Below are 14,101 nucleotides of genomic sequence, written 5' to 3' on the forward strand. Positions count from 1 at the left end.
GCCCTGAAGTTTAGAGTGAGGAGGGATCTCATTGAAACCTATCGATTATTGAAAGGCCTTCACAGAGTGGCTGTGGAGACGATGTTTCCAATAGTGGGAAAGTCCAAACAGGGCCCAGCCTCAGAATAGAAGGATGTCCCTTTAGAACAGAGATGAGGGGGAATTTATTTAGCCAGCGTGTGATGAATCTGTGGCATTCATTGCCACAGACGTGGAGGCCAAGTCATTTGGTATATTTAAAGTTGATAGGTTCTTGATTAGAAAGGGCGTCAGAGATTGTGGGGAGAAGGTGTGAGAATGGGGTTTGAGGGGGATGAGACAGCCAGAATACAATGGGCTGAATGGCCTAATACCGCTTCTGTGCCTTATGGTCTTGTGCCTTACCCTTTTCAGGTGCCCGGAAGAAAGTCCGTCTCTACCAGTTCCTGCTGGAGCTACTGAAGAGCGGAGACATGCGGGACTGCGTGTGGTGGGTGGACAGAGAAAAGGGCACCTTCCAGTTCTCCTCCAAGCACAAGGAGATGCTGGCCCACCGCTGGGGCATGCAGAAGGGCAATCGCAAGAAGATGACCTACCAGAAGATGGCCCGAGCACTGAGGAACTACGGCAAGACGGGCGAGATTCGCAAGATCAAGAAGAAGTTAACCTACCAGTTCGACGGCACGTTGCTCGGCCAGAAAAAGGTGGACTGTAAAGCCAGCTACATGCCCTAGAGTCCCCGGAGAGAGCTGGAACAGAGTCTAAATTTCATTGAGACAAGAACGCCGGTTTTAACAAAGCATTTACTTCCTTGTTCCCTTTTGCGATGTGTTAGTTTGTCTTAAGAGAGCGCTGTTGAAATTATTGGCATCTTGTTTTCCCAGGCTCATGGGCCGCGTTCATGGGCAGCGCTCCGAGTAAAGCTATAGTGACCTTGTTCTGCCACGTTGCTCAGAAGGTTAAAGGCGGTTGTTTAATAAATTGGGAAGCTCCACCCCCCCCCCAGGGGTAGATAGAAATAACTTTTGGGGTGCTTGAGATGCGAGATACAATGAGAAGTGATCAATTTAAAATTGTTAGCTCTTTCTCTCCAGAGGCTGCCTCGCCTGCTATTTGCAGCATTTTCTGTTTTTTTTCATATTTGTATAGGGTAGGGGGTTTAAGTGGGTGGGGGAGGGAGGGGGAATAGTGATTGGAAGTTCAGCGAGGGGGGAGAAACTGGGCGTACTCTTGAAGCAATGAGCGAAGTTTGGAAGCACTTCCTTCAGCGAAGGAAGGTGAAATTGTGACGCTTCTGCCCCAAACCCCCAGGAAAACAAAAGTAGAAGTTGTTAACTCAGTTTGGCGATTTCCAGTCATTAGAGTCTGAATCCCCACTCGCCAGGGCTTTGTCAGAGGTAGACCGGTGGGGTGGGGGGCGCAGGTGTTGGAGCTGGGGCTCCGATCAGCCGCGGCTCGCCATACTCTAACCCCTTCCTCTCCTGACGTCCTCTCTCTCTGATCCTGGCCCGACCTGAATCCGGATCGCTCCAGGACTAGAGGGTTATCATAAATTCTGCATATGCTGGAAATCCAGAGATTTATCAGCACCCACCAGGTACGACTTGGAAGACATAGGAGTAGAATTGTGCCATTCGGCCCATCAAGTCTGTTCCGCCATTCCATATTGGCTGATATTTCCCTCTACCTTCTCCCCGTAATCTTTGATGCCCACCATACCACTGCTGTCCGCACAGAAGGCAAAAAAAATCCTTGTAATCCATCAAAGTGCGGGGCGACTACTTTGAGTAAGTCAGCAGATTTTAATTTTAAAAGCCAGTTTTAAAATTTTTAATTTTAATTTTAATCCAAATTTTAATTTTAAAATTTGGATTTCTTAAAGCCGGTCACAGAGTATTTGAGCACCGCCTCGGATTGATTCGATTGGTCTCATGCCCTGCCCATCCATCACGCAAAACTGATCCCCAAACTCCCTTTGGTCAACGCCCCATCAATCGGCCTTCCATCTGTCCAATTGGACATCTTGAATCGTTAAAGGGGCGGAGCCATTTGAGGGCGGCCCTAATCATATGGGTCCATGGTCGATGGGGGCCTCCCTGGTCAACACAGGGCAGATTTAGAGGGCAAGTGACATCTCGGAGGGGCAGCGAGCACCTAGCCCCCAGCTCTCAGTAGGGAGTCGATTTAAAATGAGCAAGAGTCTCACAGTGTTCAGTGTACACATTCAAAGTTGGCATTAAGTTGCTCAAAAGGGTCGGTCCATTCTGGAGCCGCGGAGGGAGGGGTGAGCCAGCGGGTCTCCTTCCTGGAGACACCCGCAGTAGAAGCATTAAACACGCGAAAGGATCCAGAGGGACCGGGGGTGGAAGCGAAGGATCAAATCCATAAAAATATCTCTACCAGGATGTTTGATGTAGCTGTGTATATTCATGGAACTTGAGGGGAGGTGTGGGTGGGTTTTGGAAACGAGTTTTGTATCATTAAGAATCCAAGCGGGGGTGGGGGGTGGGGGGTGGGGTCAGCTTCTGGTTTTGTTTTATGAGTCTTAATTATCTCTTAGTGTATTGTACAGAAAGTGCCCTGCTTCGAACTACCAAACCAGTGCGTCTGGCTATCGAACACCACGCACTCCCACAGGGATGCCCGTTCGCGGGGTTCTGAGGGTCCCTGCTTCCAGTGTCTAGGAGCATTGTCCTCACATACTGCCTTGAGGGAGTGTAGGGGGTCGGAAATATACGGGAGTTAAGCCAAGGTAGCCTTCTTTACCTCAGCTTTAGGCACCGTCCCGTCCGTCCCGTGTTGTAAATAAATGTAAATACCACAAGTTTTATTCTCTTCGTACTAACTGTTCAGTCACGTCAGGAGTTTGATATGTTTGTATGTTTAACAAGATTAAACAGAGAATCGAAGTTTAACAGCGATCTTTGTCATTAGTTACGGTGCTCGGCACAGAAACTGTCTCTCTCGCTCAGAGTCTGCCCTGACCATTAACCGTAACACACGCACAATGCTGGAGGAACTCAACAGGTCAGGCAGCCTCTATGGAGAGGAATAAACAGTCGACGTTTCGGGCCGAGACACATCATTCATACTAATCTCCACTTTCCCATTTCCCATTCCCCATTCCCTATTCGACCAACCACCAAACATTAACCCACCAACCTGCGCGCCTTTGGGCTGTGAGGGAAACCCCAGGCGGTCACAAAGGGAGAACATGCGAACTCTACACGGACAGCGAGAGCGGTCGCGATCTAACAAGGGTACCTGTAGCTGCGAATCGGCAGTTCTACTGTATCAACCAATTTACACACTTAACGCTGGGAAAGCAATGGGAATTTATTGACACTTCTCTATTTTTTCCCCAAAATAAATTTTAATGGAGGTTCAATAAATTTTAATGGGTGTCATTCAGGATAGCAGGCAAAGGGTGCAGTAGAAGTTCAGGAGGATGCTACCAGGACTGGAGGGCTTGAGTTATCATGAGAGGCTGGATAGGCTGGGACTGGCGCGAAGAAGACTGACAGGCGACTTTATAAAACCGCGAGGGGCAGAGATAGGGTGAACGGTCACATTCTTTGACCGCCCCCGGGGTAGTGGAGGGTCAAACCAGAGTGCACGGGTTTAAGGTGGGAAGGGAAAGATTTAAAAGGGAATTTTTTCACACAGAGGGTGGTGGGTGTATGGAATGCGCTGCCAGAGGTGGGTATTTCAATTAAAAGACATCTGGATGGGAACGGTTTCGAGGGTTATGGGCTAAACACAGGCAAATGGGATTATCTTGGATAAACATCTTGGCCAGCACGGATGAGATGGGTTGAAGGGCCTGTTTCTGTGCTCTGTGACTCTATGGCATTCACATATCACTTCCAACTGTATCCTAAATACCACAGTGACTTGAATTTTCTTTACACAAACTGCATGAAATCAAAGTTTATAACTTGTACTTTAATAAATTTTCATCAAATTATATTTATTCCTAAAATACACAGTAATTGTAATCGTTAACAACACGCAAAAAGCTGGAGGAACTCAGTGGACAATGTGACATGCCTTGTCCTATGTTTATCGTAACTTCAAATCTATACTTACAACATGTCCACACCATTCCTTGTTCTTCCTTGAATTAAGATGTACTCTTAGACCATAAGACATACGGCATAGGGGCAGAATGAGGATATTCAGTCCATCGAGTCTGCTCTGCTATTCCATCATGGCTGATTCATTATCCCTCAACCCCATTCTCCTGCCTTCTCCCCATAAACTTTGATGCCCTGACTAATCAAGAACCTATCAACCTCTGCTTTAAGTATACTCAATGACTTATCATCCACAGCCACCTGCAGCAATTAATTCCACAGATTCATCACTCTTTGGCTAAAGACATTCCTCCTCATCTCTGTACCAAATGGATGTCCCTCTTTTCTGATCCCTCTGGTCCGAGACTTCCCCACTACAGGAAACATCCTCTCCACATCCATTCTATCTAGGCCTATCAATATTTGATAGGTTGCAACGAGATTCCGCCCCCAACCCCATTTTTCTAAAGTCAAGTGAGTACAGGCTCGGAGCCATCAAATGCTCCTCATATGTTAACCCTTTCATTCCTGGAATCATTCTCATGAACCTCGTCTGGAACCTCTCCAATGCCAGCACATCCTTTCTTAGATAAGGTGCCCAGAATTGTACACAATACTCCCAAGTGTGGTCTGAACAATGTCTAATAAAGCCTCAGCATTACATCCTTGCTTTTATGTTCTAGTCCTCTTGGAATGAATGATGAATGCTAACATTGCATTTGCCCTCCTTACCACCAACTGAACCTGCAAGTTGACCTAGACAGGGCCTGTGGTCCTTCCCCGAGGAGCCTTTACACTGGCTGCACTGAGTTTTAGTGCATTTCTCTGAATGGACCCTGGAGTGTGCTCGCTGGTTCGCCTACGGATGTCTCCTTACACTGCACGACCAACAGGTTTCGGGCAGACCAGAGCTCACATTTCACTGAGTTGGTAATCTCCAGCAACTCTTAATACCTGCCTCGGCACGTGTCCTGGGGAAGACCTTTAGACTATAAGACATAGGAGCAGAATTAGGCCATTGCCCCATTGAATCTGCTCTGATACTCAATCATAGCTGACTTATTTTCCTCTCAAACCCTTCTCATACCATCTCACCATAACATTTGATGTCCTAACTAATCAAGAACCTATCACCTTCGCTTTAACTATACCCAATGACTTGGCTTCCACAGCCATCTGAGGCAATGAATTCCACAGATTCACCACCCTTGGGCTAGAGAAATTTCTCCTCATCTCTGTTCCTTCTATTCTGAGGCTCTGCCCTCTGTTTCTAGACTCTCTCACTACTGGAAACATCCGCTCCATGTCTCCTCTGCCTGGGCTTTTCGACATTTGGCCCGATTCTTCTAAACTCCAGCAGGTACAGGACCAGAACCATCAAATGTTGCTCATACATGAACCCTTTCATTCTCAGGATTATTCCCATAAATGGAACATCCCAGAGAGAGAGTTACAGAGCTGCCTAGACTAAACTTGGTGAGGATCACAGTTTCCTGGTGCAGATCTTCAGGAAGCACGCAGTTCTCAGGGAGTTAGAGGCTGGTTTAATCCTCTCCAGCAAGGATTAGACTAGCAGCTGTCTCCTCAAGAGCAGTGGGCATGCAGTGGGCTTGAAACTCCGGCTTAGAATCAGGTCTATTATCACCGACATATATTGTGAAATTTGTTTAGCAGTACAGAGCAAGATGTAGGAAAATTACTATAAATTAAAATGGGAAATATATAAAATAAAGTATAAGTACTGCAAAAAGATAACAAATAGTGAGGTAGAATTCATGGGTCATTCAGAAATCTCTTATTTATTTATGTATTGAGATACAGTGCAGCACCCAGCAACCCCTAAGTTAACCCGAGCCTAATCACAGGACAATTTACAATGACCAATTAACCTACCAACTGGTACATCTTTGGACTATGGGTGGAAAGTGGAACAAACCAAGTGTTTACGGGGAGAACATACAAACTTCTTATAGGCAGCGGTGGGAATTGAACCCGAGTCACTGGTACTGTAAAGTGTGGTGCTAACCACTACACTACTGCGCCATAGCAGCGGAGAAGATTCTGTTCCTCAAACATTGAGTAGGTGTCTTCAGGTACCTCCTAATGAGAAGAGAGCACGTCCCAGATGGGAAAAAAAAAGGAAGGAAATTGCCTTTTAACCTCATGAGAGAGCATAGGCCGTCAACTTATTGCTGTTGATGCTGCTGTAGCAGGCAATTTCTTTTTTACGAGGCCGGGTTGCTAGCTCGACGCTCAACCCAGCATGGATGGAAGGCGTGCCTGGGGAGCTGGCTGGGTTCGAACTCGGGAGCCTTCGCTCTGAAGTCCAGCGCTGATGCCACTACACCACCAGCCGGCCAATGTCCCAGATGGTGAGGGTCCTTAATAATAGATGCTGACCTCTTGAAGGACTGCCTTTTGAAGATGTCCTTAATAATTGGGAGGCTAATGCCCATAGTGAAGCTAGCTGAGTCTACAACCCTCTGTAGCTTTTTCAAATCCCGTGCATTGGAGCCTCCATACCAGACTATGATACAAACAGCCAGAATGCTCTCCATAGAACATTTGTAGAAACTTGCTAGTGTCCTTGTTGATATGCCAAATCTCCCTAAACCCTTAATGAAATATAATCACTGGCATGTCTTCTTCGTAATTGCATCATTGTTGGGCCCAGGATAGATCTTCAGATATCTTGACACCCAGGGACTTGAAGCTCTCATCCTTTCCACTGCTGAGAGCTAGTGTGTGTCTTCTGACTTCTCCTTCCTGAAGTCCACAATCTTTGTGCAGGAGAGAGAACTTTCTTAACTAATCAAGGAATAAACAGTTGATGTTTCAGGCTGAGACCCTTCATCAGGACTGGATAGGAAACTAGAATAAGAAGGTGGTGAGAGGGGGAAGAGTACAAACTGGCCTGAGATAGGTGAGAACAGGTGAGGGGGAAGGTAGGTGGGTGTAGGAAGCAGGGAGGTGATAAGTGGAAAAGGTAAAGGACTGAAGAAGAAGGAGCAATCTGATAGGAGTTGACCAGGGAATAAAGGGAAGGAGGAGGGGCACCAGAGGGAAGTAATGGACAGGTAGGGAGAAGGAAAGGGGTGAAGGAGGAACCAGAAAGGTGAATGGAAAAAGAGAGAAGGAGGAAAGGGGAGAAATTATTGGAAGTTAGAGAAATTGATGTTCACGCCATCAGGTTGGAGGCTACCCAAAAGGAATAGGAGGTGTTGCTCCTCCAAATTGAGTTTGGCTTCATCGTCATGGCAGTGGAGGAGGCCATGATGGGCATGTGTGTGTCAGAAAGGGAAGTTGAATTGATATGGGTGGCACCTTTTGCGGCAGACAGAGTGACCCTTCCACGTCTCCCACTGCTGTTTTGCCCTCTAAGCTCTTGTTGTTTCTCCTTTCCCTCCAACCTCCACCATCTCTACTACCCTCTGTCTATTCACCTTCCCCTCTGCCCTACCCTTCCTTACATTACCCCCATCACTTAACCCTACACCCTCTTCCTCTCTCCTCCTCTTCCTCTCAATTCACTCCTTTATTTCCCTCCTTCCCTTAGATTCCTGCTTTCAGAATGCTGGAAAACAGGCAAGTGAGGTACAGAAGGGGAAGAAGCCATGGGAAACAGTGAAGACATCAGGAATTATTTTCATGGAGATATAAATTTAGAAATGATAAAGGAAGTCAATGAGAGCTTCCCACTGTATGGGTGATTAGGAACCGCCTGTAATGGAATCAGTGGGATTGTTTCCAGAGGAGGATGCTAATGAGAATGATTCTGCAGATGAAAGGGTTAATATATGAGGAATGTTTGATGGATTAGCAAAAGTTAGTGATTGTCCCTTACAGTTGAAGGAGATATCATATCAGGAAGTAAAGAAGTTGCAGAGAAATCAAACCAATATTTTGTGTCAAAGTCAGAATATATGTCTCAATATGGACAAGACTAAAGAGATGATTGTGGACTTCAGGAAGGTGCAGGTTGACCTCTCCCTATTGCAGATCAATGGTTCCTCCACGGTGAGAGTCAGAAGCATCAAGTATCTTAGAGTGCACATCATGGATGATCTCACCTGGTTCCTCTACACCACTTCCATAGTCAAGAAAGCAGAGCAGCACCTCCACCTCCTGAGGAGATTGAGGTGAATGAGGCTCCCCACCTCAATTCTAACCACATCCTACCAGAGCGCCATTGAGAATGTGCTGACCAGCACCTGGTATGGAAATTTCAAGACATCTGACCACAAGACCCTGTGAGGAGTGCTGAGAGAATCACTGGGGTCTCTTTTGCCCTCCACCCAGGACATACACCAAAGCTCCGCAGGAGCAGAGACCTCAGTGTGGTCAGGGAACCCTCTAACCTGTCCCTCAATCTCTTTGACCTCCTACCATCAGGCAGGAGATACCACAGTATAAGGACAAGGACGGTGGGGCTGGGTAACAGCTTCTTCCCCTGGGCTGTGAGACTTCCGAACACCTTGTTACTCAGTAAACTTTATTTATGACAGTGCCAGTAAGAGTAATAATGGTGTATATTTAGCCATATGTCATATGTGCACTTTAAATCAACTTGAATAACTACAGAATAGTTTTTTATCTGTTAATATTACTTTATGTGCTGTATGTGATATATACACTGTGTTGTGTACCTTGGCCCCAGAAGAAAGGTGTTTTGTTTAGCTGTGTACATGTGTACAATTGAATGGCAGCAAACCTGAACTTGAAGAAGACACTGCGTACAGACCAGAGGGCACAGTTCAGAATAGAGGGGTGTTCATTTAGAACTGAGACAAGGAGGACTTTCTTTAGCCAGAAGGTGGTTAACCTGTGGAATTCTTTGCCACAGATGGCTAAGGAGGCCAGGTCATTGGGTACATTTAAAGCAGAGATTGATAGGTTCTTGATTCGAAAGGTATCAAAGGTTACAGGGTGAAGGCAGGAGGATAGGGTTAAGAGAGAATAATATAACAGCCATGATGAATTGGTGGAGCAGACTTGATGGGCCAAATGGCCTAATTCAGCTTCTCTATCTTATGGTCTAAAATTATAAACCTGGAGGGACTGCGGAGTGAATGGGTGGGATTGGTGTGTGAGATGCAGGGATGGTGGGAACACGGTGAATTTGGTGGAGGGTGAGTACGGTAGGTTTAGTCAGGCCTTGGTGGCGGTAAGAGTATTATTGGACTGGATGCAGAAGGTGAGAGGTTATGGTTCAGTTATATGGGGCAGTAGTGAGCCCACAACGGGTGAACTCTGTACACAAGTGGTCTCCTTATTCAAGGGAGGATGTAAATGAACTGAAGGCAATTCAGAGAAGGCTTACTAGGTGAATATCTTTAAGGGTTGGATTATCTTACAAGGAAGGACCCATATGCATTGGAGTTTAGAAAGTGAAAGAAAGCTTGTGTGAAGCATATAAGATCCTGAGGGATTTGATGGGGCGAATTTGGACAATCTTTCCAAAAGGATTGGCAAAAGATGCAGGGTGTTGTTAACTCAACCAGCTCCATCATGGACACAACCCTCCACACCATCAAGGGCATCTTCAAAAGGTGATGCCTTCTAAAGGTGGCACCCATCAATAAGGACCCTCCCAGTCCAGGACATGCCCTCCCTTCTCATTACTACTTTCAGGATGGAGGTACAGGAGGGTGAAGACCCACACTCAACACTTTAGGAACAACTTCTTCCCCTCTGCCATTAGGTTTCTAAACTGGCAATGAACCCTATCTCACCATTTGCTCTCCCTTCGCACTGCTTGTTTATGTATATTTCTCATTGCAACTTACTGTAATGTTTTATGTATTGCAATGTACTGCTGCTGATTCTGAAGGTGGGAGAATCACAGTCCGGGGATTGCTGTTCGAAATAAGGCCCTGGCATTTAAGACACAAATGACGTGCTTTTTTTCTCTTGGAAGTCATACGCGCTTGGAATACTCTTCTGTAAATAAGTGAGCTTCAGAAGCTCACAATCCATACCACATTTACAAGGAGCGCTGCCACAAGAAAGCGGCATCCGTTATCAAAGACAACCACCATCAAGGCCATGCTCCCTTCTCACTGCTAACATTAGGAAGGAGGTACAGGAGCCTTAGGTTTCACACCACTGGGTTCAGGAATGGTTATTACCTTGCAATTAGCAGGCTCCTGATACAGTGCGGATAACTGCACTCACATTAATGCTGAACTGTCTCCCCAACCTATAAATTCACTTTCAAGGGCTCCACAACTCATGTAACCCTCTTACTGGGGCTCGTCCACAAACTTAGCTCATTAACTAACTCTGCTAAAAAACCACGTGACTCAGCCACCTTTCATAAGCAACACACATCTAGGGTTGGTATGATTTGGGTTCAACCAAACAAGGAAGTTGGGATGTTTTGGGGAGGGACGTGAATTGTAATGAATGCTGTGTAGATACTGTCCATGCAAAGATATCATTGGCCAGAAAATTAAAAGATCGTACACCAGCATAAAATTACAAAGGAAATATATTTACCAATATTTCAACTTCAATAAACAGTTAACAGAAAAAGAAAAGAAAAATAAAAGGGCCCATCACAGTTAAACCAGTCCAATAGAACATAGAAACATAGAAAACCTACAGCACAATTCAGGCCCTTCGGCCCACAATGCTGTGCCAAACATGTACTTACTTAGAAATCATCTAGGGTTACCCATAGCCCTCTAGTTTTATAAGCTCCATGTACCTATCCAGGAGTCTCTTAAAAGACCCTATTGTATATGCCTCCACCACCGTTTGCTGGCAGCCCATTCCACACACTCACCACTGTGTGTAAAAAACTTACCCCTGACATCTCCTCTGTGCCTGCTTCCAAGCACCTTAAACCTGTGCCCTCTCATGCTAGCCATTTCAGCCCTGGGAAAAAGCCTCTGACTATGCACATGATCAATGCCTCTCATTATCTTATACACCTCTATCAGGTCACCTCTCATACTCCGCTGCTCCAAGGAGAAAAGGCCGAGTTCACTCAATTATTCTCATCAGGCATGCTCCCCAATCCAGGCAACATCCTTGTAAATCTCCTCTGCACCCTTTCTATGGTTTCCACACCCTTCCTGTAGTGAGGTGACCAGAACTGAGCACAGTACTCCAACTGGGGTCTGACCAGTGTTACATAACTTGTGAGCTTGATGTAATTATCTTGTGAGCTTGATGTAATGGTCTTATGATAATGGGGTCAAGTGATGTCACATGATGGCATGGTATAAAAGAGAAAGCCCGCCACAGTGTTGCAGTTCTCATTTTTATTTTTAGTGTAACGTTGTGCCGGCAGTTTTGAAAATTGCTGCCAGTTTTTGTTTTTGCACTTTTGTTTATCTTTACAGTCCAGAATCGGAGAGTGAAGACATTATCACAGTTATCCGAGCAAAGGATTGGGTAGAGTTAATGTCGTTCAGCTTCTTGGGAATGATTGGCGTTTTTCATCTTCGTTAGGGAATTGTGGCATGCACGTTTGAGTAAAACCCCTGCAAGGTCGGGAAGGTTTCTGCAGTGACCACCCTCCAGTCAGAAGGTCGGTTCTTTTATTTCTTCGTGATTCCTTTGGGCAAGGCATCTCTTGGCTGAGATCGACAGATTTGTCATTACTTTGAAGAAATCGTTGTTTCGGGGAAGTCACTCCTTAATGACTGTACAAATCACATGAACTTTTGAATTTACCACTTTAAGTCTGTGCCTGGATGAGAACTCTTTAAGAACAGTTTAAGTTTGACTGTTTGCTTGATATAGTCGCCTGTTAACTTCTGGTTAAGTTAGTCGTTTGTTTACCTTTCGATCTTTTGAGCAGAGGTTAATAAATATCGTTGTTTGTTTATATAACCTGACTCAATTTCATATCCATTGTTGCTGGACATGTGACACCAGGGTCCTATATAGCTGTAACATTACCTCTTGGCTCTTAAACTCAATCCCACGGTCGATGAAGGTAAAAGCACCACATGCCTTCTTAACCACAGAGTCAACCTGCACAGCAGCTTTGAGTGTCCTATGGATTCTGACCCCAAAACACTTAAACCAGTCCAATGTGCACATAAATGTTGGAGCTCGTTTCTGGAGTAGTTAGCTGTATTGCTTTACTCACGCGTTGCGCAAAAGAAACTAGCCACAGTTTAAACTTCCCTCAAGGACCATCTTGAATGAACTGGCTCTCTCAGGAGTGTTGGCTCTTCTTGCTTGGAGCCATTCACCTGCACGAAGTGCTTCTTGCAATGGGGTCTCTCCTTCGAGTGGCATCCTGTGGCAAAAGGCACCAAACCAGACTACTGTCCTTCAGAATTCTGATCCTGCCCAGCTCTCTCGGATGTTTCATGACATCCCACTAGGCAAACACACAACATTCCAGGTTGGACGAATGGTTTCTTATCTTCAGCCAAAGCCAAAACACTAGTCTATTAAGCCTACTAGCAGGGCACACTGCGTTTGCAAAAAACTGCTAAAATATAAATACCTCACAGCACAGCAGTACAGATCTTAACCAGGACATTACACTCATGGTCTCAGTATTATTTATTTAGCTTTTTTTATTATTTTCATGATGTGTCTTATTTTGCAGATTGGTTGTTGGTCAGTCTTTGTCATTTATAGCTATTCGTATATTTTTAAAAAAAAATTCTTGTAAATGCCTGCAAGAAAATAAATCTCAAGTTAGTATCTCAAGGTCCCACACAGGAGATTAGTGTGCAAACTTAAAGCACACGGTATTGGGTGTAAGGTATTGATGTGGATGGAGAATTGGTTAGCAGACAGGAAGCAAAGAGTGGGAATAAACGGGACCTTTTCAGAATGGCAGGCGGTGACTAGTGGGGTACCGCAAGGCTCAGTGCTGGGACCCCAGTTGTTTACAATATATATTAATGACTTGGATGAGGGAATTAAATGCAGCATCTCCAAGTTTGCGGATGACACGAAGCTGGGTGGCAGTGTTAGCTGTGAGGAGGATGCTAAGAGGATGCAAGGTGACTTGGATAGGTTAGGTGAGTGGGCAAATTCATGGCAGATGCAATTTAATGTGGATAAATGTGAAGTTATCCACTTTGGTGGCAAAAATAGGAAAACAGATTATTATCTGAATGGTGGCCGTTTAGGAAAAGGGGAGGTGCAACGAGACCTGGGTGTCATCATACACCAGTCATTGAAAGTGGGCATGCAGGTACAGCAGGCGGTGAAAAAGGCAAATGGTATGCTGGCACTTATAGCGAGAGGATTCGAGTACAGGAGCAGGGAGGTACTACTGCAGTTGTACAAGGCCTTGGTGAGACCACACCTGGAGTATTGTGTGCAGTTTTGGTCCCCTAATCTGAGGAAAGACATCCTTGCCGTAGAGGGAGTACAAAGAAGGTTCACCAGATTGATTCCTGGGATGGCAGGACTTTCATATGAAGAAAGACTGGATGAACTGGGCTTGTACTCGTTGGAATTTAGAAGATTGAGGGGGGATCTGATTGAAACGTATAAGATCCTAAAGGGATTGGACAGGCTAGATGCAGGAAGATTGTTCCCGATGTTGGGGAAGTCCAGAACGAGGGGCCACAGTTTGAGGATAGAGGGGAAGCCTTTTAGGACCGAGATTAGGAAAAACTTCTTCACACAGAGAGTGGTGAATCTGTGGAATTCTCTGCCACAGGAAACAGTTGAGGCCAGTTCATTGGGTATATTTAAGAGGGAGTTGGATATGGCCCTTGTGGCTACGGGGGTCAGGGGGTATGGAGGGAAGGCTGGGGCGGGGTTCTGAGTTGGATGATCAGCCATGATCATAATAAATGGTGGTGCAGGCTCGAAGGGCCGAATGGCCTACTCCTGCACCTATTTTCTATGTTTCTATGTTTCTATATAGTGGCATATACATTGACCTTTGAACCCTAATTTTTTCCCCTTACGGTGAGGCAGGTCTGTTTCAGTTGAGTTTAGCAGAGGGAGATATTGCACAGGGTTTGGTACTGGGCACTGACTAGTAATCTTTCACAAGGGCAGCACAAGAGCCTTTATTTCCTGCGGAGCATCAAGAAAGCTCACCTCTGTCCCAG

At 45.6% G+C, this 14,101-nt stretch overlaps 1 protein-coding gene across 1 annotated transcript in view; it reads left to right on the forward strand.

The window, feature by feature from the left end:
* LOC140204930 (transcription factor Spi-B-like) overlaps nucleotides 1-2,894 on the forward strand; it is a 42,488-nt gene extending 39,594 nt beyond the window's left edge. Inside the window, exon 6 of the mRNA XM_072271909.1 lies at nucleotides 394-2,894. Within this exon, the coding sequence (XP_072128010.1) occupies nucleotides 394-713 (320 nt within the window). The 3' untranslated portion in view covers nucleotides 714-2,894. The remainder of the gene's footprint in view (nucleotides 1-393) is intronic.
* Nucleotides 2,895-14,101: the final 11,207 nt, after the last annotated feature.

Source organism: Mobula birostris, chromosome 11 (assembly GCF_030028105.1).
Source record: "Mobula birostris isolate sMobBir1 chromosome 11, sMobBir1.hap1, whole genome shotgun sequence".
In the NCBI taxonomy this organism is placed as follows: Eukaryota; Metazoa; Chordata; class Chondrichthyes; order Myliobatiformes; family Myliobatidae; genus Mobula; species Mobula birostris.